The sequence below is a fragment of the Vanellus vanellus genome (assembly GCF_965231255.1).
Source record: "Vanellus vanellus genome assembly, chromosome: 7".
In the NCBI taxonomy this organism is placed as follows: Eukaryota; Metazoa; Chordata; class Aves; order Charadriiformes; family Charadriidae; genus Vanellus; species Vanellus vanellus.
In genome coordinates this window covers 19,130,842-19,158,031 of record NC_138912.1, presented here as the reverse complement: position 1 = coordinate 19,158,031, position 27,190 = coordinate 19,130,842, and the positions used below count along the sequence as shown (strand labels likewise).

The 27,190-nt window shown below is 41.7% G+C and overlaps 1 protein-coding gene across 1 annotated transcript in view; it reads left to right on the top strand.

The window, feature by feature from the left end:
- Nucleotides 1-1,022: 1,022 nt before the first annotated feature.
- The window catches only part of TBC1D12 (TBC1 domain family member 12), a gene marked incomplete at both ends in the record, with an annotated part of 46,427 nt that continues 20,259 nt past the window's right edge, over nucleotides 1,023-27,190 (top strand). Inside the window, 3 exons of the mRNA XM_082486651.1 lie at nucleotides 1,023-1,840; nucleotides 19,630-19,753; nucleotides 27,020-27,076. Coding sequence (XP_082342777.1) covers nucleotides 1,023-1,840; nucleotides 19,630-19,753; nucleotides 27,020-27,076 — 999 coding nt within the window. The remainder of the gene's footprint in view (nucleotides 1,841-19,629; nucleotides 19,754-27,019; nucleotides 27,077-27,190) is intronic.

The following is a 27,190-nucleotide window of genomic DNA, read 5'->3' as shown; positions in this document are numbered from 1 at the left end:
TTCTTCCCCCCGCCACGGCCACCTCTCCCCCTCCTTCCCCCGGCCGAGGCGCGGCCGCCGCACCGGCTGCCCCCTTCCCGGCCCCGCTCTGCGGCTCCGCGCTCGCCGCCCCCCCGCTGGCGACGCCCACGCTCGGGCTCTGAGGTGAACGGCACCGAGCCCGATCCCTCGCTCCGCCGCCGCAGGGAAAGGGGTGGCGGGTCTCCGTGGGTGCTCCGCCGCCCTCTTCTGAGCCCGCCCCGCTCCGAGGACGGGGATCGCCCCCTCGGGCGCCCGCCGGCCCCCGCGCAGCCCCGTCGCCTTCCCCGTCCTGCCGCGCCGCCCGTAAGCACACCTTCACCCATGGCGTCCCTCGCAACGCCCTCGCTGCTGTTAAACGTCTTTTTTAATTATTATTATTGCTATTCCTTCAAGAAAAGGTCAACGATGAAACTACGGAACGCCCTCCGTAAGCCTCGGCGCCCTCTGCCGCGGCGGGGAGCGGTGCCCCGTGTGCGGCCTCGCCGGGCCGGGCGCTTGGTGCGCGGGGCGCGTCCGCCTGCCCGGCCGCCGGCCCGAGCTCTTCTGTGGCGGAGTGGGGCGCGGCACGCCGGTGGAATGCGGTAGGTGCTGCGCGCGGCGAGCCTTTAGCTGGAATACGGTAGCGGAGCGGCCTTCCGCGGCACCTCTCTGGCGGGGAAGATCCTGTCTAGTTGGCAACTCTATGGTCCCGGATGTGGCCGCGCCGGGGAGGGCGGGCGCGCCCCTCCCGCCTTGCCTCTCTATGGTGGCTTTCCGGGGGGAAGGGCCGCCGCCGGGGGCGCCGCGCGCCTGCGTGAGCCGGGCCCGCCGCCCCCCCGCCGAGGCCGCGGTCCCGGTCGCAGGCGGTGAGCGGCGCCGGCTGCCAGCGCTCGCCGCCCCGCCGGTGCGGAGGTAACGCGCGCGTCCTCCCTCACCCCCTCCGCCTCGGCCCCCGCCGCGCCGGGGGGGCCGCGCCCCCGCCCCGCTGCGCCGCTGGCATCCCCGGGGCTCGGCGGCGGCAAATGGTGGGGCCGGACGATGCCGGAGCTCCGGGCAACGCAGCCGTGCTTCCCGCGGGCCGGCAGGAGGCGGCGGAGGAGGCGGCGGAGGAGGAAGAGGAGGACGGGGAGCGGGATGGGAGCCGGGGCTTGAGCCGGAGGAGCGGCGGGCCGGGGCAGGAGCGGCTGCTGCAGCGGTACCTGGCGGCGCTCGGCCCCGCCGCGGCGGCGGGTGGGAAGCGCTGCCCGGAGAAGCCCGCCAACGGGGCAGCCTACGCCGTGGGCCCCCGCGGGAGGATGACCAACGGGGACGTCGGCTTCCTGCTGCCGCCGGAGGAGCCGCCGCCGCCCCCCCGGGCAGGACGGGCCGAGCCGCGGCGGGATGAGCCGGGGCCGGGGGAGGAGGAAGCGAAACTGCAGAACGGGGGCTTCCTCCCCTGCCCGCCCGGCCCCGCGGGAACCGCCTTGGAAGAGCCGCTGAGGAGCTGCCGGCTGCGGAGCGAGGCGGAGCGGCGCGGGGGCGCGGCGGCGGCCGGTAGCCCCCCGCCGCCCCTCGGCCCGGGGGACGACGCCGGCAGCCGGGCGCCGGCCGGCCCCGGCGTGCGGACCTGCCGGGGCCCGGCGGAGCCTCCTGCCGTGCCCCCGGAGCCCCTCGGCTTCACGGACGTGAACCTGAACTCCCGCAACACCTACGAGGTGAGCCGCCGCCGCAGCGCCCCGGAGCACCTGCCCCACGGAGGGACGGCGCCCGCCGCCCCGGCGCCGCCGCAGGAGCCGGCGGAGAGGGCCCGGCGGGCGGGCATCGCCGGCGCCGGCAGCAGCTTTGCCGAGTTCTTCACCAGGTAAAGGAGCGGGCGGCGGCGGGGCCGGTACCGGCGCCCCCGGCAGCGCCCGGCCTTGAGGCTGCGGGGGGTAGCGGGGCGCCCCGCGGGCGGGCCGGGTGTGCTGGAGCGGGGGTGGAGGGACGGCGGGGTGGTGGTGTTGTCCGAAAGATGGCGAGCGATTCTAACCCCGATGGGACCTTCTGCTGCTAAGTAAATATTGCTATGGCAAGAAATAGGCTTTGGGTTGGACGTGAGGGTAAGATGATAAAGGTACGCTTGCTGCTGCAAACTACGTGGACTTCAAACTGGAATTTGCTTCCTGTGCCAGAGCGTTTTACTGTCTGAATGAGCACAGTGGTACTGATTAAACTGCTTGGGGAATAAGGTGAAAATTGTTGGTGTTGGAAGTTCCTTTTGGGTGATTCTGAGAATCATCATAAAAGCTGCAAAGGCTTATAAAGCTTTTGCCACTTGTTGACAGTGTAGTTACGGTTTATTTATTTATTCCAAAGTGTGGTGTGGGAAGGTTAAAGGACAAGGCTTTGCGTTCAAATTAATTGGGCTTCTGTTAAATTTCTAAGAGAAAACAAAAAACTTCAGAACATCCAGCTTCATTATGTGGGGACTCTGTCGCATGGGCTGTTCTTTAACATATTATGCAGGAGATGCATCTTGACTATAATAGTTTATAGCATATATATTACTTTTACTGTGTTTGAAGAGGGGAGTTTAATTTCCAAATTTCTAACAGTTTTTATTCTCCAAAAGTCTTGGGTTAGTGTCATTGTGTGAGTCACTCTGGTAGCACAGTGGGTCTCTAAGTGTTTGGAGAAGGCAGAATAAGATTAAATCTATTAACTAAAAAATTGATAGAGAAGAGGAGAGGTTTGATCTCATGGCAGGATCCCAAATTGAGAAATAGGCTCCTTCTTCCAACCCTCAGGAATGGGAGAGATGGATTCCTGCCCGAGGATAAGGATAGTTGCAGGGTAAGTTTGATGCCTCCACTTTGTTTGAAGGATGGGTTGAGAGACTCCCTCTATTCCTGCTATTTCCTGTTAGTGTTCTTCCATCCCACACCTTCCCCCCCCCCACGTTATGTGGACTGCAGTATATTAGCTTCCCTTTGCCTCGTTACTTGAACACTTTGACCAGTAACATTGGTACTTGCTGCTTTTTGCTCCAGAGCAGTAGCTTAATAAAATTCTGGAGAGTTTTCCTCATAGAAAAGACTGAACTTGGTGTTGTAGTAGAAGTTGTTGTCAGTATAGACTGATGTTTGCTGTTTTCAGTGAAGGCTTGGGTAATACGTGGAAAAACTTAATTGCTGCTATCCTGGCAAAACCTATAGTGCTGACACCTCAGTGAAAAAGCGAATTTGCCAGAGAGACAATTTCATAGCCCTGGACTGGCCCAGCTGGCTGTGCCTCTTGTGCATTTGGCCTGGTGAGCAATATTGGCTTCAGCTCTGCCTATACATTTATAAAAGTGCCTTAGTTACTTACGACTGATTTCATCTGAGCAGTCAAAGTGAGATCTACTAATAAAACCCACTTTTACTTTTTTTTTTTCTAAATAAAACCAAACTTCTCTTCCTTGATAGATTTGTCTCTAGATACAGTTGACGCTAGAGTTTTTAGTTTCCATTGCTTAGAAAAGTGATGATAAAACATCCTTTTCATCATTTTTTGAGCAGTTAGTTCTTGTCTTCTGGACCATTTCTGATACTTTAAAAGCTCAGACTATTCACTTTTTTTTTTAAATTGCTCAGATTAATTCAAAACTGACCGTTGCCATCGTAAGTGGAGTTTTCTGTATTTCTTAGAGAAATACCTTGGCTCTCAGTAATGAGGACTAAAATTGTATGAAAATTTTCCTGTGATTAAATGTTGGTAGCAACTATACCTCCTTGTGAAGCTTCTCTGCGGATGGCGGCTTGTATTTTTGAATGAGCACAGAGCCATAAATGATATTGCTCCCCAAAGTGAGTTGTACCGGTGGCCGTGTTTTATCAAAAGTACTTGCTAAGAACAACTCATTTGTGTTTTGTTGGAATGTGTACCTGCTCCCACAGTATATGAGAAGAGGTACTGGATGTGCTAAACGGGTGTAATTCAGCAGTCTGGAGCATCGTATATAGGATGTTTAGCACTTGTAATGCTCTTTGTGTAGTTTACAGACTGTCTAAAATTTGGTAGTACCTATTGTTTTTTTCTAATAGTCATAATTATATGGAAATTCTTTTGAAAGGTGGACATTTCTTGCTGTTATGTAAAAACTGGGAGAAGGCAAGGGGGAAGTCCTGCTGCCTTCAGTGTGAAAGCTTCATTGTTGTAATTGCCCAGTCAGACAAACTGTTCAGTTGTGGCAGATCTGGGTTAGGAGGCTGCTGTTTCCAGCTGTTTGTTCCCAGCTTTTCAGTTATCAGACTGGCCTGCTTTGCGGTTCCATGAAATCATCTGTGTTAATTGTCTGTCTTCATTTCACTGAACCAGAGGAGAAACTGATGAGGTGAGGTAGGGGGAAAAAGCGAGCAGCTCTGAACAGCAGCATCTTACCTGAGCTCTGTGACGGGAAGAGTGGCTGTGCCCTTGAGATTGTCAGTAATAATTATTCTAAGATCATGTGAAAATTTATTCAAGCTTTTTTTTTTTTTCCCCCCCTTCAGGTGTTAGGTGTAATATTTGGCCCTGGGATCTTAACTTGTACTTATGCCAAATTATTAAGCCTGTCAAATCAATGCTAACAACTTTTAACTGAAAAATAATTGGTTTTGCTGTCTTTTTGTTCTACCTCTTTGTTCTTCTCAGCATGTGAAGTGGGATGCCTCAGGTAAATCAGAGGTATGTGGAGCAGGGTGCTGTGGCAAGGGAAACTGCATGACTATGGTCACTTGTCTCCACTGTGCTACTGTTACAGTCAGAGCATTAAGTGGCTTCTTGAAAGTCACTTGTCACTGCTTCATACTCCTGTGTATGATTCATAAGAGTCATGTATAGGCACTGTTCTTACAGTTTGTTGTCTTCCATAGCAGCTTACAGGCACAACGCTCTGTTCTTGGGTTATTGGATCACTTTTGGGTAGCCCTAGTGGAATGCTATTGGATACAGAAAGGTTCAGTGAGCAGGAGTGTTGCGTGGACAGTAGAATTAAAGCCATGATAATTACCTTGATTGCATTATACTTTATCCCCCAAAGCAGCATGTACAGAGCAGAACAGTAACCCCAAAAGGGTAAGCAGTATTCCAGGGCTGAGATAAAGCCACAGTGGCTCTGAACCTCTTTTAAAGATTAACTATATGGCATGATTCTATGTGTATGTACCAGGCATCTTCTTAGCTTGTGTAGATACTGTTCCTTTGTGCATTGTGTGTTTACTAGATAAAATTAGGTGTCTGGTAGTTGGCAAAGCTTCTTGTTCCTGGATTCAAAGCTTACTGTTGACAACTGCAGTGGTACTTACTTTACTGTAGTAAAGCACCATTTTCCCAAATACTTGTTTTCCAGAATTCATCTAACAAGTTTAAATTGTGATAAAATTGCAAAGAGCTTAGTTCATAACTGCCACTTCTTGTAGGTCTTCAGGATGTGCTGTGAGCAGTAGGTGTAAGGAGTTATAAGCATATATGGTAGTTGGCACACATGCTTATAAAGACTGTATTTAATCTCATCATTTCTTCCTCACCCAGAACAGTTGTGCTTATTGTCCAGGACTTTTGAAAAACCTTCGCTTGGGGAGATGATGGAAAGTTGAAGGGAGTCAGTGTATGAGGAACAAAGAACTGAGAAATCACTGAAATCTGCATCTTTTTCTCCCTCTTTGTAAACACAGTTCTGTGGTTCAGTAAATAGGTAGTTCTTCAAAAGCTGCTAATCTTCTTGCTCCTACAAATGTCCTTGACAGAGACTGTGGAGGCTTGTAAAGTGGTTCACTTCGAGTATTGTTACTGGTGTATGTAGTAAAGTCTCTAGAGCTGTAGTTTCTATTTCAATTTATTACTAAGTAGCACTTGAAGTTCTTTGAGCTATATAGGCATATACCTAGCCTACAGTTGTGTGCTGTCAATGATTAATACCAGAATCTGTTTCTTTAATACCATTGATTCTGGTATTAAACATTTACAGCACACAACTGCTGGCTAGTTATATGCCTCTATAGCTTTTCTGTTTCTTAAATCAGCATGAAACTTCAGGGGATGTACTGTGCATCTATGGGGAAGAAATCTGTTTTGTGGTTTTGAGTCAAAAATGAGACTCAAGTGTGGAATGAGCTGTCCTAATTGTGATAGATCTTCTAAACCTTCTATTTGTGTAAAGATCAAAAACAGATTGATGGGGGCACTTCACAATGCTTTATTTATATTCCTGTATTGCCTGTGCCTATATCTTAGTCAGTCCTTGCTGACAACCTGAAAGACTTGTGTGTTTGCTTTTGATTTTGTGGTTGTTTTTTTTCCCTGTTCAGATAAGACAATGGGGGAAAGGTAGAGAGTGCTTCTAACAGGTCAAGGAAATGTACTGACAATATATTGGAAAGATAATTGGAGGGAAGAGCTAAGGGAATACAATAAAGCTTCCCCCCCCTGAAATTCTGAGGGCACCCTTCTGTCTTTGTTGGACCTAGTTTTTTGCTTTCCCTGAGCAATCTTGTAACTTAAGTGAACAAGCGGATACTTATAATTGATTTGAATTAAAGCTGACTGGAGAAACTAGGCAAGAGCACCTGGACCCAAATCTGTGACTAACTTCAAACAGTGTTCTTTTTTTTCCTGAGTTAGAGACATAATTAACATGGCATAAATAGGAAAAAGCATTCATATTATCAAAATTAGAAGCTTTTCTGCAGATTCTTCATTCACTGTTCACTAAGAATGATTTTTTTTTTTTTTTTTTTTATGAAGTTGTGTTGACACATTTGCCAGTTTCTGGCTTTCAGTCATATGAATAACAAATATAATGACAACTTAAGTAAAGGCAATCTCCAAAGTAAAACAAACTGTAGCAAACTGTGGCAATGAATGCTCAACTCTTTTTTTTGAGCTTCCAACTTTTTAATAACTCTGTACGTGGAAGATTTTACCCAAATTATATAAACTTTTCATTAAAAGATCAGGGAAATACTCCGCACACCTAAAGTTTTTCTCACCAGTGCAGATCGCACTGTAAAAAAACCTAAATCTATATGGTAGCAGCCTTGTTTTTATTAGTGAATCAGCTCCAGGCAGCTCACAAAAATGAGCAAGTCTTCAAGGTCTATGAGTTGAAAATGCCAGTTTGAGAAAGTTTCACTCCCAGGCCTCTTGATGTATAGGTTTTTAAGAGTTTTGTGTTCCTGAAAACATTAGCAACAGTGTTTCACCATAAGTATGTAAGATGCTGCGCACCCATGTTAGCCTTTTGGCTAGGGTGTCTGTTGAGTAGCAAACCAAAGTTAAATTTCAGATGCGCAAGCGGAAGAATCGTATGCTCATTTAACTCTGGGTAGTTATCAGATGGCTGTAGTGCTCCAACTTCTGTCTGCAGCCCGTCTTCCCTCCCTCCTCCCCTAAAAAGCTGACTAAATAGGTGTCACTTCTAAGACCTTTGATCCATATGTATAATCTTCATCAATTTAAACTACGCCAAGTATTATCAGCAATTTCTCAGCTCTCCTTGGTAGACAGTGTAATGTTCTACATTGGTACAGGTATTTGCACTTGGAGACTTACAATCCTAATAGGATTTTTTTCCTGAAGTAATTTCTCCTTAAAGAAATGCTGTAGTTTCGGGGGGGGGGGGGGGGGGGGTGAGGTGGGGGGGGGGGTGTTTTTTTTAAGCCAGACAGCTGGCATTGCTGTTTAGTGTGCAACAAACTGTTGGAGTTGTAGGTTGTTTTGCTAAGGAGTGTTTTACTTTCTGGTTAAGTTGAAATGCCTCTGTATCTTCTCTCCCCTTTCATTTTGCAGAAGGCCTTTTTCATTCCTTAGTCTTTTCTGCTTATTTTGTGTCACAGAATTTCTTACAGACTCAAGTAACTGGGAGTAGCGTGACAAAGTGAATGGGACCTCTCTTCTGAATAGGCTATGACTAAAAGGAGAATGTTTTACATGGAAAACAACAACCAAAGGAGGTCGCTTTAATCACAGCTGGCCTCTAAGAAAATGATAGTTTTATGCCTTTGCTCTTCTGGCTGTTCAATTATTCATTAGGCTATTTTGTCTTGATTGTTTAATAAAAACGGAGTTTAAGGATTTTGGTCACATTTCATTTACATGGATGCAAAAATTGTTTCTCTTCAATTTCTGGGAACTGCTGAGATGTTTGATATAAAGCCTGCCCTTTTTTTATCCCTTGCTGGTTTTGTTTGTTGTTCAGCTTGGAAGGGACTAGGTTTGTTAGACTGGATGGTAGGCATTGCTTTAAGCTTCTCGGACTGTGCTGTGCTTCTCAGCCTTTTTATTATTGCTTTCTAAGGAAGTGAAGCTTAGGCGGTTACTGCCTGATCTCTGTAAAGCTGCAGCCTGTTAGTCACATTCAGTCAAACTTCTCTGAGATTGAGAGGACTCGAATATAAAAATCCTGCAGGTGTTTGGATGAAGGCTGAGCATAAGGAGAGCCTCCAAAAGAGAGACTTCTAATTTGGTTCTGTATCTGCAGAAACCAGTCAGCTGTGCCAACCACCCTCAGAGCATATTGCTTCTGGCCTGGCATTGGGGTCAGCAGTGTGAGGGGTGGATGGATGTTGTGTGGGTGAACTTATGACTTCAATTAGTAGAAAACTAGTTTTGATGGTTGTAGAGGAGTTTATTCTTCTAGAACTTATGAGAAACAAACATGCAGACTGGTGTTCTTGTAAAATCCTTTCCTCCCGACTGAAAATAGTGCCTGTAGCCCATGGGAGGAAGCTCTTTGCAGTTTTTCTCCATCCTTCTCCAGGGTGCTCCTTTATTAAGAAGAAATTGTGTTCAATTTCCATTGTTATATTAAGAACTTCTATTTAATCTGCTCTCAAGTGAAAGAGTCTCTTGATCAGGGAGTTGGCTTTCCTTGCCTAGGGTGGTTCTGAAGGCTGGCTATAGGCAAACTAAGTGATAGTCTAGAAGTAAAGGAGAAAAGACACCAGAGTTAGAGAGCAACAGAACATCTACAGCCCTTCTGCTGGAGCCACTGAAACCCAGGCTTGCTGCTGCTGCCTCTGTCGCTGAGGTCTGGTTTGATGTGCTGAGGAAGATGCTCTGGGAGAAGGGTAACTGTGCTTCACACATCTTACTTATGCTCCAAGAACAACAGTTGTTGATGCCAGCTCCTCTGCTTTCTGTAGCAGGGGAAGCTTGGCCCTGGCCAGGTCTCAGACCCTTGAAAGCCCAGTCCAATCTGTATTGCTTCAGGTGCTGAATGCATCCATTAATGTAGGCTCTGGTCTGTCTTGCTGCTGGGCCATAATGAAGCTGTTTGTATGCTAGAATGCTTTAAAAAAAACCAAACAAACCATGGTAGGACCAAAGGTATTTGCTGTGAAATAGGAAGCAGTGGAGGTTCCAGAGCACAAAGTATCTCTACTTTAGGTGGCTGAGGGAACTGGGGTTGTTCAGCCTGGAGAAAAGGAAGCTGAGGGGAGACCTTATTGCTCTCTACAACTACCTGAAAGGAGGTTGTAGCAAGGGGATGGTTGGTCTCCCAAGTAACAAGTGATAGGACAAGAGGAAATGGCCTGAAGTTGCGTGAGGGGAAGTTTATATTGGATATTAGGAAAAAAATTGTCACCAAAAGGGTTGCCAAGCATTGGAGCAGGCTGCTGAGGGAAGTGGTTGAGTCACTGTCCCTGGAGGTATTTAAAAGATGTATAGATGTGGTGCTTAGGGACATGGTTTAGCGGTGGACTTGGCAGTGTTAGGTTTACAGTTGGACTCAGTGATCTTAAAGGTCTTTTCCAACCTAAATATTCTATGATTCTAACATTTTGTTCTTTTCAGCTTCAGATGTTCTGCAAATTGCTTGCTATTCCTCAAATTCTGCAGGCAGCTGAGGGGTAGATTGGGGAATTTCTTCCTCACTTTGTAAAACACAAAGCCATCAGGAAATCAGGCTCTTGCATATTAATATCAGCTGTCTAACAGATCAAAAATGGTTCTTGTGTTTTGTAGTATTTCTGCAATTTATCACTGCTTCAGTGACATAAAATATATTGTGAATTGCTAATCTTGGCAGAAACCTGATACACCGAGCGGCTACAGAAGTAGTACAGTAGTACTTTGTAGTACTACTTTTACACAATCAGGTGGTCGACAGGCACTCTGTCTGGAAGCCAAAGGGAAAGTATTAAATGAGGTTTAACCAGGCTGGTCACAATAGTAAGCATCACCAATTCTTGGGACAGTCTTCAAAATAAAACTCTGCCCCGTGTTTGAACTTACAGTTCAGACTTGTAGGCTGTGTCAAAGGCTGAAAATCTTTCTCACCTTTGTCTTGAAAATGTATCTTGTATAGGAACATTTGGACTATAGGTATAGTGACTGCCTTGATAAAGCTGGTGATTTTTGCCTTAGCTAAAGATGAGTTACTACTGGAACGGCCTTAGGTAGTTAGGTTGTACTTTCTTGAGATATCTTGGTGAGCTGATTGAAGAATTTGCTGTTGTCAGGAAACAAAGGGAAAGTCTCTTCCCTGCTTCTGGTATGTATTTGAGCCTCTGTGAGCTGCTGTAGCTCATTAAGCTGGGGAGTGAAAAAATGTGGATGGTTTTCTGTGGGATTAGTGAGTTGAATTGACTTCCAAGGTATGGAGAGTCTTGGAATCTGTGCAGCAGAAGGGAGTGTAGGACATGACTGGTTCAAGGAAGAGAAATGGTCTTTCCCTTAGTGGAGCTGAAACAGCTTGGCCGTTATGTGCGCATGTGGGAGGAAAGGTTCTTACTCCTCTAGCATTGTTTTGCTTTGAGTATGTTGCTGGTTAACCAGGTGTGGCTTTGCTGGAGTAGGTATTCCTGGCCATGCAATAAATAGCAGAATGTCTGTAGCCAACTGGTAGAAATTCTCCGCTTATTAGACCTGTGATCTGGGATTTTGGTTTAGATTCTATAGGCAAGTGACATTTGGTTATTATTACAGAGGATTGACTGTAGTCTTTGGTGTAGCTGCTGAACTACCTGATTAAATATGAAGATGATAGAATAGTGTGACATAGAGCTCTGTTTTGCTAGTTCACTCTGGAAAGTGAAGGTAAGACCTTCCTTTACTCTTTTTGTAATTGAGCATTCTGAAATTTAACCATGTCTGTCACCTTGCCTATGTGTCTGTTTACGTATGTTTTGGAATACTTGAGCCTGTTTATACAGCTGACCTGTGCAACAGCTCTTCATTAAGACTACAGTGTAGACTGCTAAAATACTGTTCATCCGTGAGTGTTCTGTGATATTGCTAAATGCTTTCAACTCTTAAAGCTTCCCAAATGTGTGTGTACCTGTAGTGAAACTATTTTGCCAGCGGAGTTTGAAAAGCTGCTTTGGAACAAGGAGCTTGAGCAATAGGGTTGATCAAATTTAGTCCGTTCAGTGCAGTTCCATAATAGTTCTGTTAATCTTTGCATCCTCTCTAAGAGGCCAGAAACAACCTTCTTCCCCCAGCCCTCAGTCCTTAGCAGCTACTCCTTGACAGTTCGTTAGATTTCGGGTACACCTAATTGTAGCCGAGGCTTTAGTTGACCACTAATATCAGTGGAAATGTCATAGTTCCATTTTAAAAAAAAAAAAAAATACTGCAAGCTTGGTTTTGCTGAAGGTGCATGTTCTCCTGGTTAGGATTTTTTTTGTTTCATTATTTTAATTTTTTGGGGGGAGGAGGGGAAATGGAAAACTTGCTTGTATAGCACTGAAGACACTAGTGTTAGAGTATTAGAGATGCAAACATGGAAATTCCTTTGGAGAGGGTGGTTTGATATACTCTTTCTTTGGACTGTCTTGGTGTGGAGAGAAAGAAGAGATCTTTGTGCTGATAAAAGGTCCTGAAACTAGAAACGTTCTGTAATAGATCTGTGTTTGAGGGTAACAAAATTTAAAGAGAAGCTGGTGTCTAGCTTCTCCTTTGGCAAGGGGGTGGATGATGTGAACTATAAAATCGGCTGGATCACCTCTCCTCGGGCAGAACTTGGACACTTGTGCTTGGAGCAACTGTATAAATGTATTGAAAAATGGGCTGTTGTTATTCTAGGTTATTGAAACTAAAAATGTAGAATGTGTAATAAATTCATAAATTTAGAATGTTTTGCTCTAAATCTCCACATTAAGAATTTTAAACTCAACCTAAAAAAAGTTGCATGTTAACTTAGAAATTAAGGTTGAAATGTGAGAGTAAAGGATATCTTGAAAAGTGTATTTGTAAAGTGGGAGATATTCTCTCAATATTTTCATGTTCGTGTTGTTTTTCCAGCCATAACTAATAATGTGAGAAAATACTTCTGAGCATTTGAAAGTGAGCAAATAGCTCCTGGACAATGTCATATAATTAAAATCTAAAATAACAGGGGTATCCTATCTATTGGTCTGAGAAATTATTACTGTGTGCACTTCAAGCATACATTGTAACTGGTTTGGGCACACTTTTATAAATTCCTACAAATGGTGTATTGTGTATAAAATGTAGATGTAGAAAAGATGTAGAAATAGAATCCTACTTTTGTTGCTTTGCAAGCTTTGTAAGTGGCTAACCAAAAAGGCTTTATTTCCTTTTAATGATTCATTATTTATACTTAGAGTTGAGTTGCGTTTGTTTCTGTATGTGAATTATTGAAAAGTCCTGTTTAAAGCAGAGGGGCTAATTGTCTATAATCAAGCAATCTTCTTCTGCTGTTATTTCCAAATTGTTGCAGATAAGACCTTGACAGAATGGACAAAACTTGAGTGTGAAGAAAAATTCTGTTGTGTTCTTAAACAGCTTTTGTGGTTTACACGTGGTAAAAACATGCCAATGTGATAATTCTTGTTATGTACTTGGGTATAGTCATGAAGGAATATGGAATTGCAGGCTTGCAAGGGTCTTCCGAATTTGTGCAAACTGTTCTGAAAGTATGGTTTTAGATCAGAATGATGTATTTTAATGCTGTACCAGTAAAAACGCATCTATAACAATTCCTGGGACATAACTCTTCTAACTCACTGCTGATACAGCTTTCTGGATAAAGATTATTAGGTACCTAAGTAGCTTTTTTTTATCAGTTTGTCTTTCAGCTAATTAAAATTTCAATACATTTCAAACATATACTTGTGTGCCTAGGATGCTTATTTAAAAATTAGCACAGGGATGGAGCATGAACAGCCTGTGTGCACAAGCAGAACCCTATTCTTTCTGGAGATGCAGAATCAATTGAATTGTAATACATATACAGTTTTTAATGAGTTTTGTTACTTCATATTCATTTTACAAATTCTGATGCTTTATTGGAATCAGTGGATTTTTAGTGTACTTCAGTTATTGCAGAGAAATGTAACATCCAGAGTTTTTAACTGCATTTTTGTAAAAACAAACAAGCAGAAAACCTAGACTTTTTTTTTGTCCAACTCTGCTCATTTGTAGCACTAATTCCATGCTGGATTCCCCCTCTAAGCCTTCATGATTCTGGGAGGAAAAGTTACATAGGCTAGAGTGAGGACGGTCTTGATGTGATGCTGTTTCCTTCCTGTTTGTGTCTTGCTTCCCTGGATTTAACATGAGACAGTTGTCTTATGCGGTGTCTAATAACAGGTGCCAGATGCTTAATAAAAAGGAAAATATAATCAACCCTCACTTTCTTTGTCAGTTCTTGTTGCTTTCAAAGCTTGTTTTCTCAGCGCTTCCCTGTTACATATCTTGAAGGGTGGATGCAATGAGAAGAAATGATTGTTGATTGAAAATGTCAGTAAACCATACTGTCAAGTGTGTAAAGTAAAAGTTAGGAAAATATTTTAACAGTAAGTTTGTTTTTTTTTTTCTAAAGAAAAGTAGTTTTTAGTAATTTAAGAGGTCACTTGTTGGAACTATTTTATTTGTAGATTACTGAGTAAACGTTTTGAGCATGGTCAAAGTTACCTTGCAAGGGAAATAAATTAAGAGAATATTAGTCTAGCTTTCATCATCAAGATTTAAACACGGTATTAATTTATTTCTAAGATAACCCTGAATTCTGAATATTTGTAAAAAAATGTTTCTTTGGTGCCATGCTTCAAATGTTGCAAGGTTTGCTTGCCATGGAAGCCCACAGTTTTTTGTTGTCTAACATGGTGCAGCAATTTGAATTAGATTTATTTGTATATTACAGTGAACCGCAAGGAAGCGTGCTTGGCTGCTTAAGAGTAATAGTAACTATGATCATGTGCTTTATGCTCTCTTCTGAGATCCTATCCTTGTCTCAGTAGTTGATAGCACTTGATTTTTGCCGTTTTTCTTAGTGTACGCTGAACAAGTTGGAGAAAGGTAGGCTCATTTTCATATGCTTTGTACTGATACTCATCTTAAATGGCTTAGGTGTAAGATCCAACCTTCCTCTGCACTTGAAATTTGTGTATGGTTAACTAAAAGCAGCAGAACAGGCAAAGGTGGAGTTCTAATGATTTTAATTCTCTAACACTTAAGAAGTAGAATGATGCCACAACCTTGCCTTTGATGCAGAGGAGGCAAATCCCTATTAGGACACCTATCTGTTTTGGCTGACTAATTATCTTTGAGTTTGCTGTGCCTTTTAAAAATCTGATTGAAACTGCATTACTAGACTCACTGGTTAAGCAGTTAGGATGTCTTTCTAGGCAATCGCATTAAAAGTACTTTAACAATACAGAGTAAGCTGTATACATGAGGACTGCATTTTAGCTTGCCATCTCACAACTTAGTTGCATTTCACAGATTTTTAAACTACTGTTTTCTTTTCTGGTTCTAGTACAATTCATGCTTCTGCTTCTCTACCAGGTTAGAATAGCTGTGCTCCTGAAAGTCTCCTTTTAGTCCTGTAGCGTTGAGAGCTGGGGCTGGCACTTCGCAAGTGATGTTGAATGTATGGGTTTAAAGGCTACAGGTTGTAGTTTTATGGAGGGAGTGGAGAGATGAGTCAGGATCTATAGTTTTAAAGCTAAGGACTAAGAGCAGATAGAGGGTTGTGAACGGTGTTTCCAAGTGTTATTGTTAAGAATGCTGAACTTTCTTAGGACGTAGGGAAAATGGGAAATAAATAAAGTTGATTGCTTCCACTAATGCAGTACTATATCTCAACAACATCAGAACTCTGAATCATCAGAGATGATTCTTCTGGCAGGCTCCTTTGAGGCTCAAAGTTAAGATTGGAAACCCAAGGATGTGCATATGGAGTGGGAAGGAAAGCAACTTCAGGTTTTGTTGGGGCGCACAAAGCAGCAGAATACTCATAGCCTGTTGTTGGCACACCGTGGAGTTGTGGAAAGGGAAGATCAGTATGTGTGACTTTTTGTTGTTGTTGTTGAAAGAACTGTAGCAAAATGACATCTAACTTGACAGTAGATTTGAGTTTGACATTTTTGGTCAAACAGAAAACTATCACAAGACTGCTCGGTCTTGCCGAGAGGTGAATCAATTATTCCTGGAGGCAGGGTGCTGGAGTTGTATCTAGCCTAGTGCCTTTCCTGCCTGCCAATGGTTATGGTTGCTGCTATTCAAAGTACTTCAGCTTCCTTTGAGTGACTGTTGTGCAAATATGCCAGCCTGGTTTCTAGTCTGGTGTTGGATGAAATTTAAGATCAAGCTTGAAGTACTTGTCTCTGGTATTTTCCAGTAACTTCTTCTAAAACTTGGAAATCTGTCATCCTCTTGGGCTGGCATGTAGCTAGCTTGAAAAGTGGAAAAGCTTTGTGTTCAGGTTTTATGGTGGTGATGGGGAAAGCCAAAACCCCAAAGTAAACAACAAAAAAAAATCCCATTAAAATATGAAATTCCATCTATCCCCTTCTGAGTCTTATTTCTAACTCCATTTAGACTTCACCAATTTATCTTAAACTGCAACAAAAGTGTGATTTGAAAATCAAAAGTGGAGATGAAACAAGCAATTGCATTACTAGACATCACATTAATGCTACCTGTGGAAATGGTTAACATCTTTGAATTACTGGACCATCAGTATGGTAAAACTCTTGCTTGTGCCCATGGAGCACTGTGCAGGAATAGTTGAAGCAATGTGGTTAAATAAGGAAGCAAACTACCACTTGTAGCTGTTATACAGCTGTTGTAGCTGTGTGATCATGAGAGCCCATAGGTTTTTGTATAGTGTAATCCAAACCATGGTAGAAGTAGATGTCTTGGTATGTGTCAGTAACGGCTTCTTATTCTGTGGCGTTTCAGTTCCTTTCAAGCTCTTCAGTGCACCTACTGAAACATTTTTGAGTGTCATTTGAGAGTGTTAATGTGTGTTCCAGTGTGGTTATATAAAACTAGCAGGGAAAAAGCTTGTCACTTTTCCACTGGGCTTTTGTAAACTAGAGCTTAATTCAATGAACTGACTTAATACTTCTATCCCACAGGTCCTTTCAACAGAAAGCATTATTCAGTTCTAAAGCGTAGGCTTCTTTTAAAGGAATTTTGAAGTTTTCTAATGGATTTTGAGATTCTGTACCAAAATGCTATTGACTTTTCAGTCCATCTCAATGGATGACTTTTCCTGGGGTCAGTGAAACTCATGAATATTCTAAGCAGCAACAAATATATCAAATCTAGTACACTTCCTGCAATTCAGTGAATGCAACTTGTAAGCATTCACAGATGCTGTTCCTTAACAGGGCTTTTGTAAGGCTTTACTGTTGTCAACAACACATCAGATGTGATACTGTGCGCTGCCAAAACAATGTATTAAAAGTGTCCTTCCATCTTCAGCAAAGCCTATTTCTAAACCTCCCATTAATTTCTCTTGGATTAGAATTCCTATGTGAGGCTTATTCTCACATGATGTACAGTTTGACCGGTTTTTTGCCTTTGCAAGAAACAGACTTCAATGAATACGTACTCAATAAAAGTAACATTGTGTATTTTCACTTGTGCATTTGTAAAATGCAAAATAAGCCTTTGCTTAATGCAGTACACCAAAGGATGTTAAAAAACCCAAACAAACCCTCAAGATTCATTATGGTGGGGACTGTGTTCTGGAAAGCTTGTTTTAATGTTGTATTTGTTTTAAAAAAAAAAAAAAAAAAATAAATCAAATTTCATAAGAGCCGTGAGCAGGCTTAAATCTTATGCACAGAAATATTAATTAAAACCTTCTGTGTGTTTACGCATTTTTCTTTTTTAAATCTGCCAGCTTCCTGGTTAATCATCAAACAACTTTGATACAGTGACAGATTGCCATCAGTGTTAAAGGCATACATCTTTTCAGCTTCCATAAGTGCTAGAAGCAATGGAGCTGAACTGCTAGGTAATCCTGGTGGTACTCTGTAGTATGTACAGAGACCGGATGGTTATGGCTATCCATGAAGTCAGGATGCATGAGCTATTTCATATTTCAAGAACAATATTCCAGAATGTATCTTCCTGTGTACCTGCTTTTGGGAAAAAAAACCTCCTTCAATTAAGTTCAAATACAGCCACTGCAGTAGTTGCAGATTTAAGGGTAAGGCGGTAGTGTGGTACTTGGTGACAGGTTGGTCTTTAGAATACTTTGCCTTGTTTTCTTGATGATTCTTTGAATACTCCTCCTTCTCTCCTGAGGACAATGCAAAGCACTGTGAAAGGTGTCCTGTACTTGTGAAATGAGTCTTTGTCATTTATGTTAGCACACTTCTTACATGTCTCTTTTATGGATGGACCTGTTTATTTCACTAATGGTATGGAGTCCTACAGACTGAGGGCAGAGTCTTTTAAAGACATTGATACTGTGGCTTGAATTTTTCGTCAGCCTTTCCTTCCAGGTCACGTGTCAGAAACCACTAGTTTGGTGTTCTGGGTGCTTATTTTAGGATGGACTAAGATATTGCAGGTTTCCTTGATGGAAACAGAGTTCTGGGATGCATGAATCACAACCAAAGCTTACTAGAACACCTTGTATTAGTTAAGCTATTATTAATAGCAACAGCTTGATTGCACTCATGGCAGGTAACTATTCATACAGTGCAAGCAATTATTTCCAAACATGTTTACTCAATTACTGGGTTGGAACAACATCTGGGAGACCTCCACAGAAATGGAGGGGTGTACTGATGCACCAACAGCATCTATGCGGGCGTCCAAAAAAAAAATAAAATTCTCTCAAGGTGCTCTCTTTCATCAGGTGTGTAAGTAATCCCATACTCCCTTCCTGCCTATAGCAGCTGCTGCTTTCTTGAATGCAGGCTTTTTCCTTTTTTTAGCAAGCTGTTGTTGATGGTGGTGTGTGCTGATGGGCTCGGGCAGAGCGAGCAGAGTCTTGGTGTTCTGAGTCTCTCCGTTCTCGTGGATTCTGCGGGACAGTTAGTCTTGAGCTTACCAGTTCTTGGGAGACTTTCACACTTTACCAGCATCTACTTCTCCTTCTCTTCAGTTTGCTGTTTTCTGGTGGCTAGACCTTCAGCTACACACATGTATCTGTAGAGTCCATTCACGCAGACTTGCACAGAAGGGATTTTTGTGACAGGCGTTTGCTTGTTTCCCAAATAACAAAAAGCATTCTGGGAACTGAAAAGATAGTTTGTATTTGAAAGCTATACAATGTCTTACTAACACTAACAGTTCCTAATTGTAAAACTATGCTTCATGGTCAGAAACCCTGACAGCACTGGGATTTACGAGCGACTGTGCACTTTCCAGCCAGATTGCAGTTGTTGAAGCTTGCTGCTTCTATCTGGGCAAAGCCAAGAGACTGTTTCCTGCGCAAATATGTGAATGCATTCAATTTGAGAAAGAAATATATTTTTTAAATATAGCAAATGTTTTAAGTGAAGAATAAATCTGGGGATCTCTTTCCAGAGGAAGAATGTGAAAGTACAAGGTTAGCTAGTTAGCACTGCACAAAAACATCTTCCAATAAAAGCGCTCCCTATTCTGTCTGCTCAGAGGTCAACTTGTAAGCATCCTGAGAAGTAACCTTACAGACTACTTAACTTTTAATCCCTCTGTGTTATTCGTAAGTTTCTAGAAAGTAATTTTCCAATAATCAGGAGAAATGCACTTCTTTCATTTTCAAAGCACTCGTACCTAGTGTGCTCTGTGGGAGCTTGTGATTGGAATCAAATAGTACAGCCGTGTGTCTAGACAAATAGTTGCTAATACGACCTTGTGATTGTTGGCTTTCTAAGAAATAATAGAGCAATGCAGTCATCTGCCTGGTTAATTGCGTTAGGCACTGGCAAAGGTTATCTGCTAAACTGAAGCTCTGTGCTCGTTCCCTGGTTTTCTAGTCCATGCTATGAAAGTTGAAGGTATGAAGATTGCAGAAAATGTTAGTAGAAGTAATAGGTCACCATTTCTTTTTTTAAATCCATAAGTTACACAGTGATTTCCAGCTGCTTTCTTTTCATTCTCCAGATAGCTCCATAAGATACACTTAAAACAAACCCAGACAAAAGTCTGAGAGCTGGTGCATGCTGCTAACTTACATTTAAGGAAGTGTTGGGTATTACTAAAAGACCTCTGATGTTGCATAAAGTAGCTTAGAATTCAGAAGTAAAACTGAGTGTTAAGTATAAATATATTAGCATCAAAACACCTGTAATGAAAGCTGCTCGGCTTCAAGTTAATTATTTTAAAGCATAAGAGAAAGATAAGGTAACTGAGCAGTAAATCTCTACAGTGCTAAACTTGGTTTAAAGAATACAAGTATCATTTGTTTATATGCTTACAATAAACAAAAAGAAAACCCTCCTCTCTTTTCAGAAACTTTTTCACTAAAAGGACAAAGGAACTCAAACCTGCTGTCCAAAGCGCTCCTGGTTGGAAGTTGTTTGGAAAAGTCCCACCCAGGGAAAACCTTCCAAAAGATTCCAAAATTATTCAGCAGGTGAGTAAACACCACACAACTCTAGGTACAAAACTTGTAGAAATTAATGAATAGGTATTGCAGTTCTCTGCTCGTATCTCCACGTTGTTACTGTACAGCCATAGGGTACTCTGGGAAGACTCTTTTGGGGCTTTGTCTAGAGAACAGTAGTTATTTGAGGAGTTTGAATTTTATGATTATCTAGTGTGTTCTTCAGTACATCTCAGTGCTTATGAAAAGGTGATACGTGTTTAAAAAGTGTTTAAGCTGTTTCGATCAAAGCATCAGAACTTGTATTAATTTCCTGTAAAACTTTGCCTTATGTAACACGATAAGCTACAATTTTTATAATGGTAAAGTGGTTGTGAAATATTCTAGGCTTCCTTTTATGAAGTTCAGTTCTGAGTTACTTTTGCCTGTTTTGTGCAATAAAACCGTAATCATACTTGTATATTCAGTTTTTCTAGATATTAATACAGTAAAATTTATCCTCTTAAAGCATTCTTGGATACTCTAGTGTTACAAAACTGATTCTTTTTTCCTTTTTTTGTTGATCTAACTCCTCTTTCCATAGCCCTTGTTGCCTGGAAGACTTACTATCTGGGTAACTTGTGACAAATTGCTTAGAATTTTGAAACATGTAATCTTATTTCATTTGGACTTTTAATCTCACTCAAGGTATTTTTGTTTCAAAATAGTACTGTAAGTTGAACTTGTTTTGGAGTTACTGGGGTACTACAGAAAGGTAAATCTGATTTCCTTCCTCTGATACAAAGTTGCATTTCTATATATTCATTCCTGTGGAGTCTGTCTTTTAACTTGATAAAAATAATAATAAAACGGCACAGTCTTTAAAGATGAGCAATTGGTAATATATCATTAACTTAATGTTAACATGTGATCCTGAAGTTGAAAGATTTGTTGACGTAAGAAATGTGAATGTCTCCTATGTTGGTGAAAACAGTAACTTGACTCTCTTGTAGACTCTGCTTTCTTTGTCTCTTTTCTTAAATTCTGTATAAGCTGATGTGTTTGGCAGGTGCAAATGGTTCTGATTGAAGCAGTGTTCAACCATCTTTTGGGAAGAGCTTCATGCTGAAGAGGGCCTTTTGGGAGCAACTAAAGTGAAAAACAAGAGGTTCTTTTTGAAGGACTTCAATGTAATGGGACTTGTCACACGATAAAGTGTTGTAGGAAATTATGAGATTACATAAAGTGCCATCTTGGGCGTTGGACTAGATGACCTTTAAAGGTCCCTTCCAACCCAAACCATTCTGATTTACTCTGAAGTAAACTGGATGCTTTTTCAACATCTTCAAATATTTTTTTTCCTTATTTAAATGGTTTCCCTTTTTGGGAAGTGTTCTTAGTTTACTTGCAGATGAATGCTGTGGGCCTTGTGCTATGAAAATATTGTGGTTAAAATCCAGATGTCTCTTCGATCCTGAGAAATGGAGAGTGTGCACAATGCTACCAGTCATCTGCTTCCCATTTTCTAGTAATGAAGATGTTTGTTCTGGAGACCAAGTCATAATCTGCAGAAATAATCTTATTTTCTTATCGCGTTGTCCCTCAGTGACTGTTTTTCTTTTAAATGGTAATGTTCCCATTTTTTTTTTAACTTCTCCAAAGTGGCAGAAAAGCAAACATATTAAAACAATGTATTGTCTTTAAACATGATTGAATTGGTTGTAGCCACTAGTCATGTGGTTTGTGTTGTTATGGTTGCCAGATTAGGGTCACTATTGGATTTATATAATCTTGAGTAATGTGTCAGTAATAGCTAATATTTTTAGCTTCTAATTTAGCTAAAGCATGGTCTTTAGATAACTGTATATCTTCGCTCATGATGCTTTTTCAAAGGGGGACTCGGATCGATGCTGTACTCTGCACTGAGTTAGATCTACAGTAACTGAGGAAACTTGTTTCTTGAATTGAGAGGTGACCCAAATGTCTTGCATGTGTGTTTAAAATTTACAATATTGCTCCTTGTGCATATGCCTTTGAAGAAAAGCCAATAGTTTCTTTTCTCAAAAATGTTTGAATTTGCTAAGCTGGCGCCAGGTTAGAATGAATATAGGCACACTTAGTTGTTGAAGATTAGAGGAAAATAGTATCTTTACTTTTAAAAAGGCTGACTGAAGTCCCTGGATTAAATTCCTCACTATGCAGGAGATGCGAGTGAAAAGAATATAGGCAAGAGTGTAGGCCTTTAAGAGGTTGATAGAAATAAGGTTAAAGCTTAATGTGTTCTGTTCACAAGTAATTCTGTGAATGTGGCAGAGTACTTCATATCCTACATGGAGTCTCTACAAACTTCCACATTGACTTTCTAAATTGAAGTCAAGGGATCCAGTGTGATTTGAAATACAAACCCTGCATTTTTTAATAATTTTTTTTAGCCATCTGTGGTCAGAACAATGGCTACGTGCTGTTTACTAGCTTTTGTAAAATAAGCTTCTGGGTGTAAGACTATACACGTAGAATGGGCTTAAGCTGTAGTCAAGCTACCTGTGAGGGAGTTTAGGGTAGTTTATTAGCAACAAATCTTGCAGTTCCTGAACAGCTATGGTATTCTTCATGGTTGAATGTGAAGGTCTGTGACTCTGCTGATGCCAGCGGCCAGATTTGGGAGGGTGCAAATAAACCCCTGGTTAAGGAAACTCAATGATTAGTCTGTATCCTTCAGATGATGGATGAGCTCTTAAGAAGCCCTTTTGCAGGAAAAATTAACTCGCAACAGGAAAAACTTTGTAATCAATAGAAGGAGGAAGCCTTTTGGATAAGGGTCATACTTATATCAAAGGTTTATGGCAATATTGTGAAGGTTAAAGGACTTTCCTATTAGTAAAAGAAGAAAAAAATTGCATCATTGTAGATCTGTAGTCAAACAGGTGGTAGAACTCGCATGCCCTGGTTCCATCCTGGCTGGTGGAAGCCTCCTTTATGTTTGTTTTGGTAATGATGATGTACCAAATTGGTAATTACATTTAAATGAATGTTTGTGGCTCCCACTCACTGTTTATCAACTAGACGTTGCTATACATGCCTCTGCAGAGAAGTTAGGTAGTGATTCGAATGTCTTTAATAACTTCCAAGAAGATCTGGAAACTTAATTTGGGATACTGTTTCAGACATTTTTCAGACAGTGACGCTAGCCAGCTCTGCCTTCGGAGACTGGCTAATGAATGTTACTGTAAATAATATCTTTGCAAGTTTCTTAGCTTATGTAGAAGACGATAAATATTTTTGTCAAAAAGCAACCTGCAGGGCTTGCCTGGCTGGGGAGATGGCGGAGTCCCCTGCAGCTGCGCTGCCATCAGCATGCTTTGGGTGAGATGCTCTAACTCGAACTGGGGCAGAGCTTGAAAGTTCTTGGCAGCTGTGTCTCCCCGCTCGCAGCTGCTGGCACGCTCCGCTCCCCTTGGATTTAGAGCTGCCCGAGCAGGATGTGAGTGAGGCCAACTCTTTTGCTGGACATCTCCCTCCTCTGGGCTTCCTTCCTTCACTGTTTTTTAAAAAGGGAAAATAGCAGCTCCTTAGGACTGCAAATGTCAAATGCATTTGATGGTTTTAGGAAGTGTGCCTTTTTTCGTGAACTGCAGCTAATAAAACTGGCTATTACAAGAAGTATGTGGTCATTAATGATCAGTCTGGTAAATTCTTTTCAGTCTGTACAGAAATCTGCTTTAAATTAGACTGCTGAAATATTTTAATATAGAAGCATTTACAGCAGAAACTGACTTGTGGGCTGATGTGTAACGTTTTGGTGTCTATTGACTGAAGTGCAAGTTCTGATTAAAAATGCAAGCTCAATTTAATTTTTTTTTGCTTATGGTTAAAGAAAGGAGCCTTTAATCCATCATCAAAATGGTTCTGAATATCAAGTCATTAAGTTTAGCTCTTGCTTTTTATTAAAGCAGTATTGAATACTTTTAAAAAATGCTTGTTTAAAGCAGCATAGTGATTTTTTCCTAATATGCCCGAGTTAAAGTAAATTCAAATATGGAAATACACATCGCAAGATAAAGAAAAGTAAAACATACACCAAATTCACTTTATCAGCAGTTTTAACAAAGCACTGTCAGTGACAGCCTTAATTAAGGGGGGGGGGGGGGGCGGGAAGCTTCTTTTCTATTTAAATATGACACACCGTGAAAAGCTTGCAGTGATTTAGAAATGATTACTTATTCAGAAGTGAAGGAAAGCCATCTTTTGCAAAAGCTGTCACCCTGTGTACAAAATGGAAGGCATTAATTTTAGACAGTCTGTTAAATGCTAACTCTGATTTTGGGTCACTGTCCTAGAACTAACCTGAAAATATTTTTGGGCAGCTCTGAAATCTTTGGGGGGAGGGCGGGGGAAGTAAAATACTGTACTTGAGGGCTAAAAAACAGCATCTTGACTTGCATATTTTTCTGATGTTGTTATCTCCAGTCTGAAAACTAACAGAGAAATTGCATTCACTGAATCAGCACAACTCCCATGGTCTCCCAGGGACAAGAGTTGTTGGAGGTTTCTCTTCAGAGGAGCAGATGTATTTTGAATCGGTTTTCATATGACTCGGACCTTCTAACTTGAAATATTAACTCTTCTCTCCAGTTTTCGTTGTTTCAGTTTAACGATGCATGAAGCTCCTAACGGTTAAAAAGTGTACATGGCAGGTTTGTCAGCATATCTAAGGATTTGAGTAGGTAAAGAAAGACGTAGGTATGAACAGTGCTAATGCTTTTTCATAGGAGTGGTTCTTAAGCAGATGGTTATCTAGATAGAAGTCACATTAGCTCATCTTGCGCTACTACTGGAGAGAAGAGAAAGGCAAGACTTTTGCCTGTTTAGCAGATGTAGGTAGAAGTATGTTGGTAACAAACTGCCTTGAAGCCAGGGTGGACAATAAATAGTATTTGGTCTTGCAAGGAATGTGTAACATCTGAATAACAGTTTGTCTACTAGCAGCAGTGAGAAGGCTGTGATGGTTTTCTTTGTAGACACTGTGGTGGTCAGATTCTCAAGAAGTGTCCATCATCTTTCCAGAGTCACACACGTAATCAGTAAAACGCTATGCTAATGGTAAAACAAAGTGTTAGGTTGAAGTCTTTCAAAGACATTCCCCAGCGTTTTAGACTTCTGCAATGATTATCTTGTCAGTAAAATGGTAGTGAAACTGGTAGGACCTCAGTGAGACAAACGCCTCTCCTTTTGTTTGCGTAAAGGATGTAAAATACAGTTTAGCACCTAGTAACAGCGCTTTCCCAGCTGCTTTGACAAGGAGAGCTTCTCATGATGTCAATGTTATGTTGGTGCCACAAATGTATCTTCAGGGGAGTACTCCACAGCAAGCATGGCACTAATATTTTGAACATACCTCAGAGGTGTTGACTCTGCTGATATGAATTCTTCTGATTACTGTTTGTTTGTTTGTTTTAAAACAAAGTATTTGAGGTCAACTACAAAGACTACTGAAGCAAACTTTCTTTTCCTAAAACTTGAAAAAGAAAACATAAGCATTGTACATATTTTCATTTCTGTCCTTGGAAATTCCTGGGTTTGGGGGAAACAAAGAATATAGAAACAATTTTGAGGTAATAAAAATGATAGAACTTCTTTTACTTTGGTGGGACACTATGTTTTTTTTTTTGGTCCTCTGGATCCTCTTTTTGATGGGATGCGTCCCTCTCTGTTGGGCTTTTGAATTTCTTTAGGAAAAGATGACACAGATAAAAATAATTGTTTTTTCTTCTCTTAAGAAGGAAGCTTTTGCAGGTTAAGCAGACTTACGCTGGTGAGCTTGAGGTGCTGCGATAGCAAAATCATCACCTAGGCAGGCCGTCTCAAAGTCCAAAAGGATAAGATTTAGCAAGAAGATTCAGGTGGTAAAGATGCTGTATTTTGTGGACTTTTTTTAAAGTGTGGTTTGTTTTGGTGTGGTGTGTGTTTTTTTGTTTGTGTTTTTTTTTTTTTTTTTTTATAATATAATCCTTAACCTTCTGATGTTGGCATGGTGCTCCAGTACTGAAAAGGAGAAAATAGTATGGCAAGGGAGAAGGAAGACTTCAAAATGCTTTTTATTAATCTGGGGTATGCATGGTACAGGAACACTGCAGACAAGTTCGGAAATAATGTTGAAGGCATGATAAAAAGCTTATTTTCCTTCTGCCAGGTGCTGTAATCCAATGCTTAAAAGCAATGGCTGTGTCTTCCCACCCCACCCTCTGCCCCATCTTTAAGCTTGGCTCTTCCATTAGAAAACCAGCTTTGACTTTTGAGTGGAAACCTGCAGAGCTGTGGTTGTACGGGGCCACCCATAGTTGGGCATACATTTGCCCAAGTGCCTCGCCGCAAGGCGGTATGAGGGCTTTCAGAACGCTGCTTTAGACTCTTACTTTTAATTTAAGTGACTGTTTCTCAAAGCCTTACAAATGTATCTTGGTTCTCATCAGCTCACCAGTGAGGTTGAGGTGTAGAGTCCACTTTTGAGCTTTCAATTTAGAAATACTAATTATAACATGGTGAGGGCAGGGGGAAGGTGAGGGACTTAAAGGCCCACTCTAAGTCACTGTGCTGTTTAATGACGTTTTCTGCCCCCCTCATGTTAAACAGAAAACTCCAAACACTTACCTGTTTGTTTCCTGCCAAATGCTTATCCAAGTCCAATTATGTTTCTCTCGCACTTCTCCACAGTGCAGGTACTACTCTTGAGGATGCGTTTTAAGCTTTAAAGCTAACTAGTTTATAGGTGATGATCTAGTTGGGTGTGAGATGCAATCTAACGCGAGCTGAATGAAGGCAAGGTCTTCAAGATTCATTTTCAGAGCAAACAGTTTCTGTTTCCTTGTGTCAGCCTATAGACAATGTTTTGTTCTTTCCTTTTTTAACAGGGTATCTTCCAAGGCTAGTGTTTAAATAAGTGTAACTGTTATGGGTGATGTGGACTAGGGAGAGACAGTGTATCAGGGAACCCCTTTTGCCTTGTACCTGAGAAGTGCCATGGACAAAGATCTCCCCTCCGGCAAAGCTGTTGATTGTAGAAACTATAAAACTTCAATTAAAACAGGAAAAAAAACCCAGTCCAATAGGTGTCTATAAGCATCTTGCATAAGTGGGAAGTCTTTGTATGTGTGTTTTGTATATTTCGAGGCCTGAAGAAGAAGGAGGAACCAGCCACATGTTTCTTCAAACATAGAGTATAAATACTCTACATGTGAATTTAAATTTTGGCTTGCATGTTGCTATATTGTAATGGTCTTCATTTATTCACTAAGGCTTTGCTTCTGTTTTTCTCATTAGGATGACAGTTCTGGCAGTCTTGCGTCAATATCCGCTCTCAGTCTATTAAACACAGGGGTATGAAATTTAATATATATTCTTTCTAGTTGTATTCAATGCCGTGCATGGGACTATGTAGCGCTCATTAAAATAGAACAAACATCACATTTTCACAGTAGCATGAATATTTTA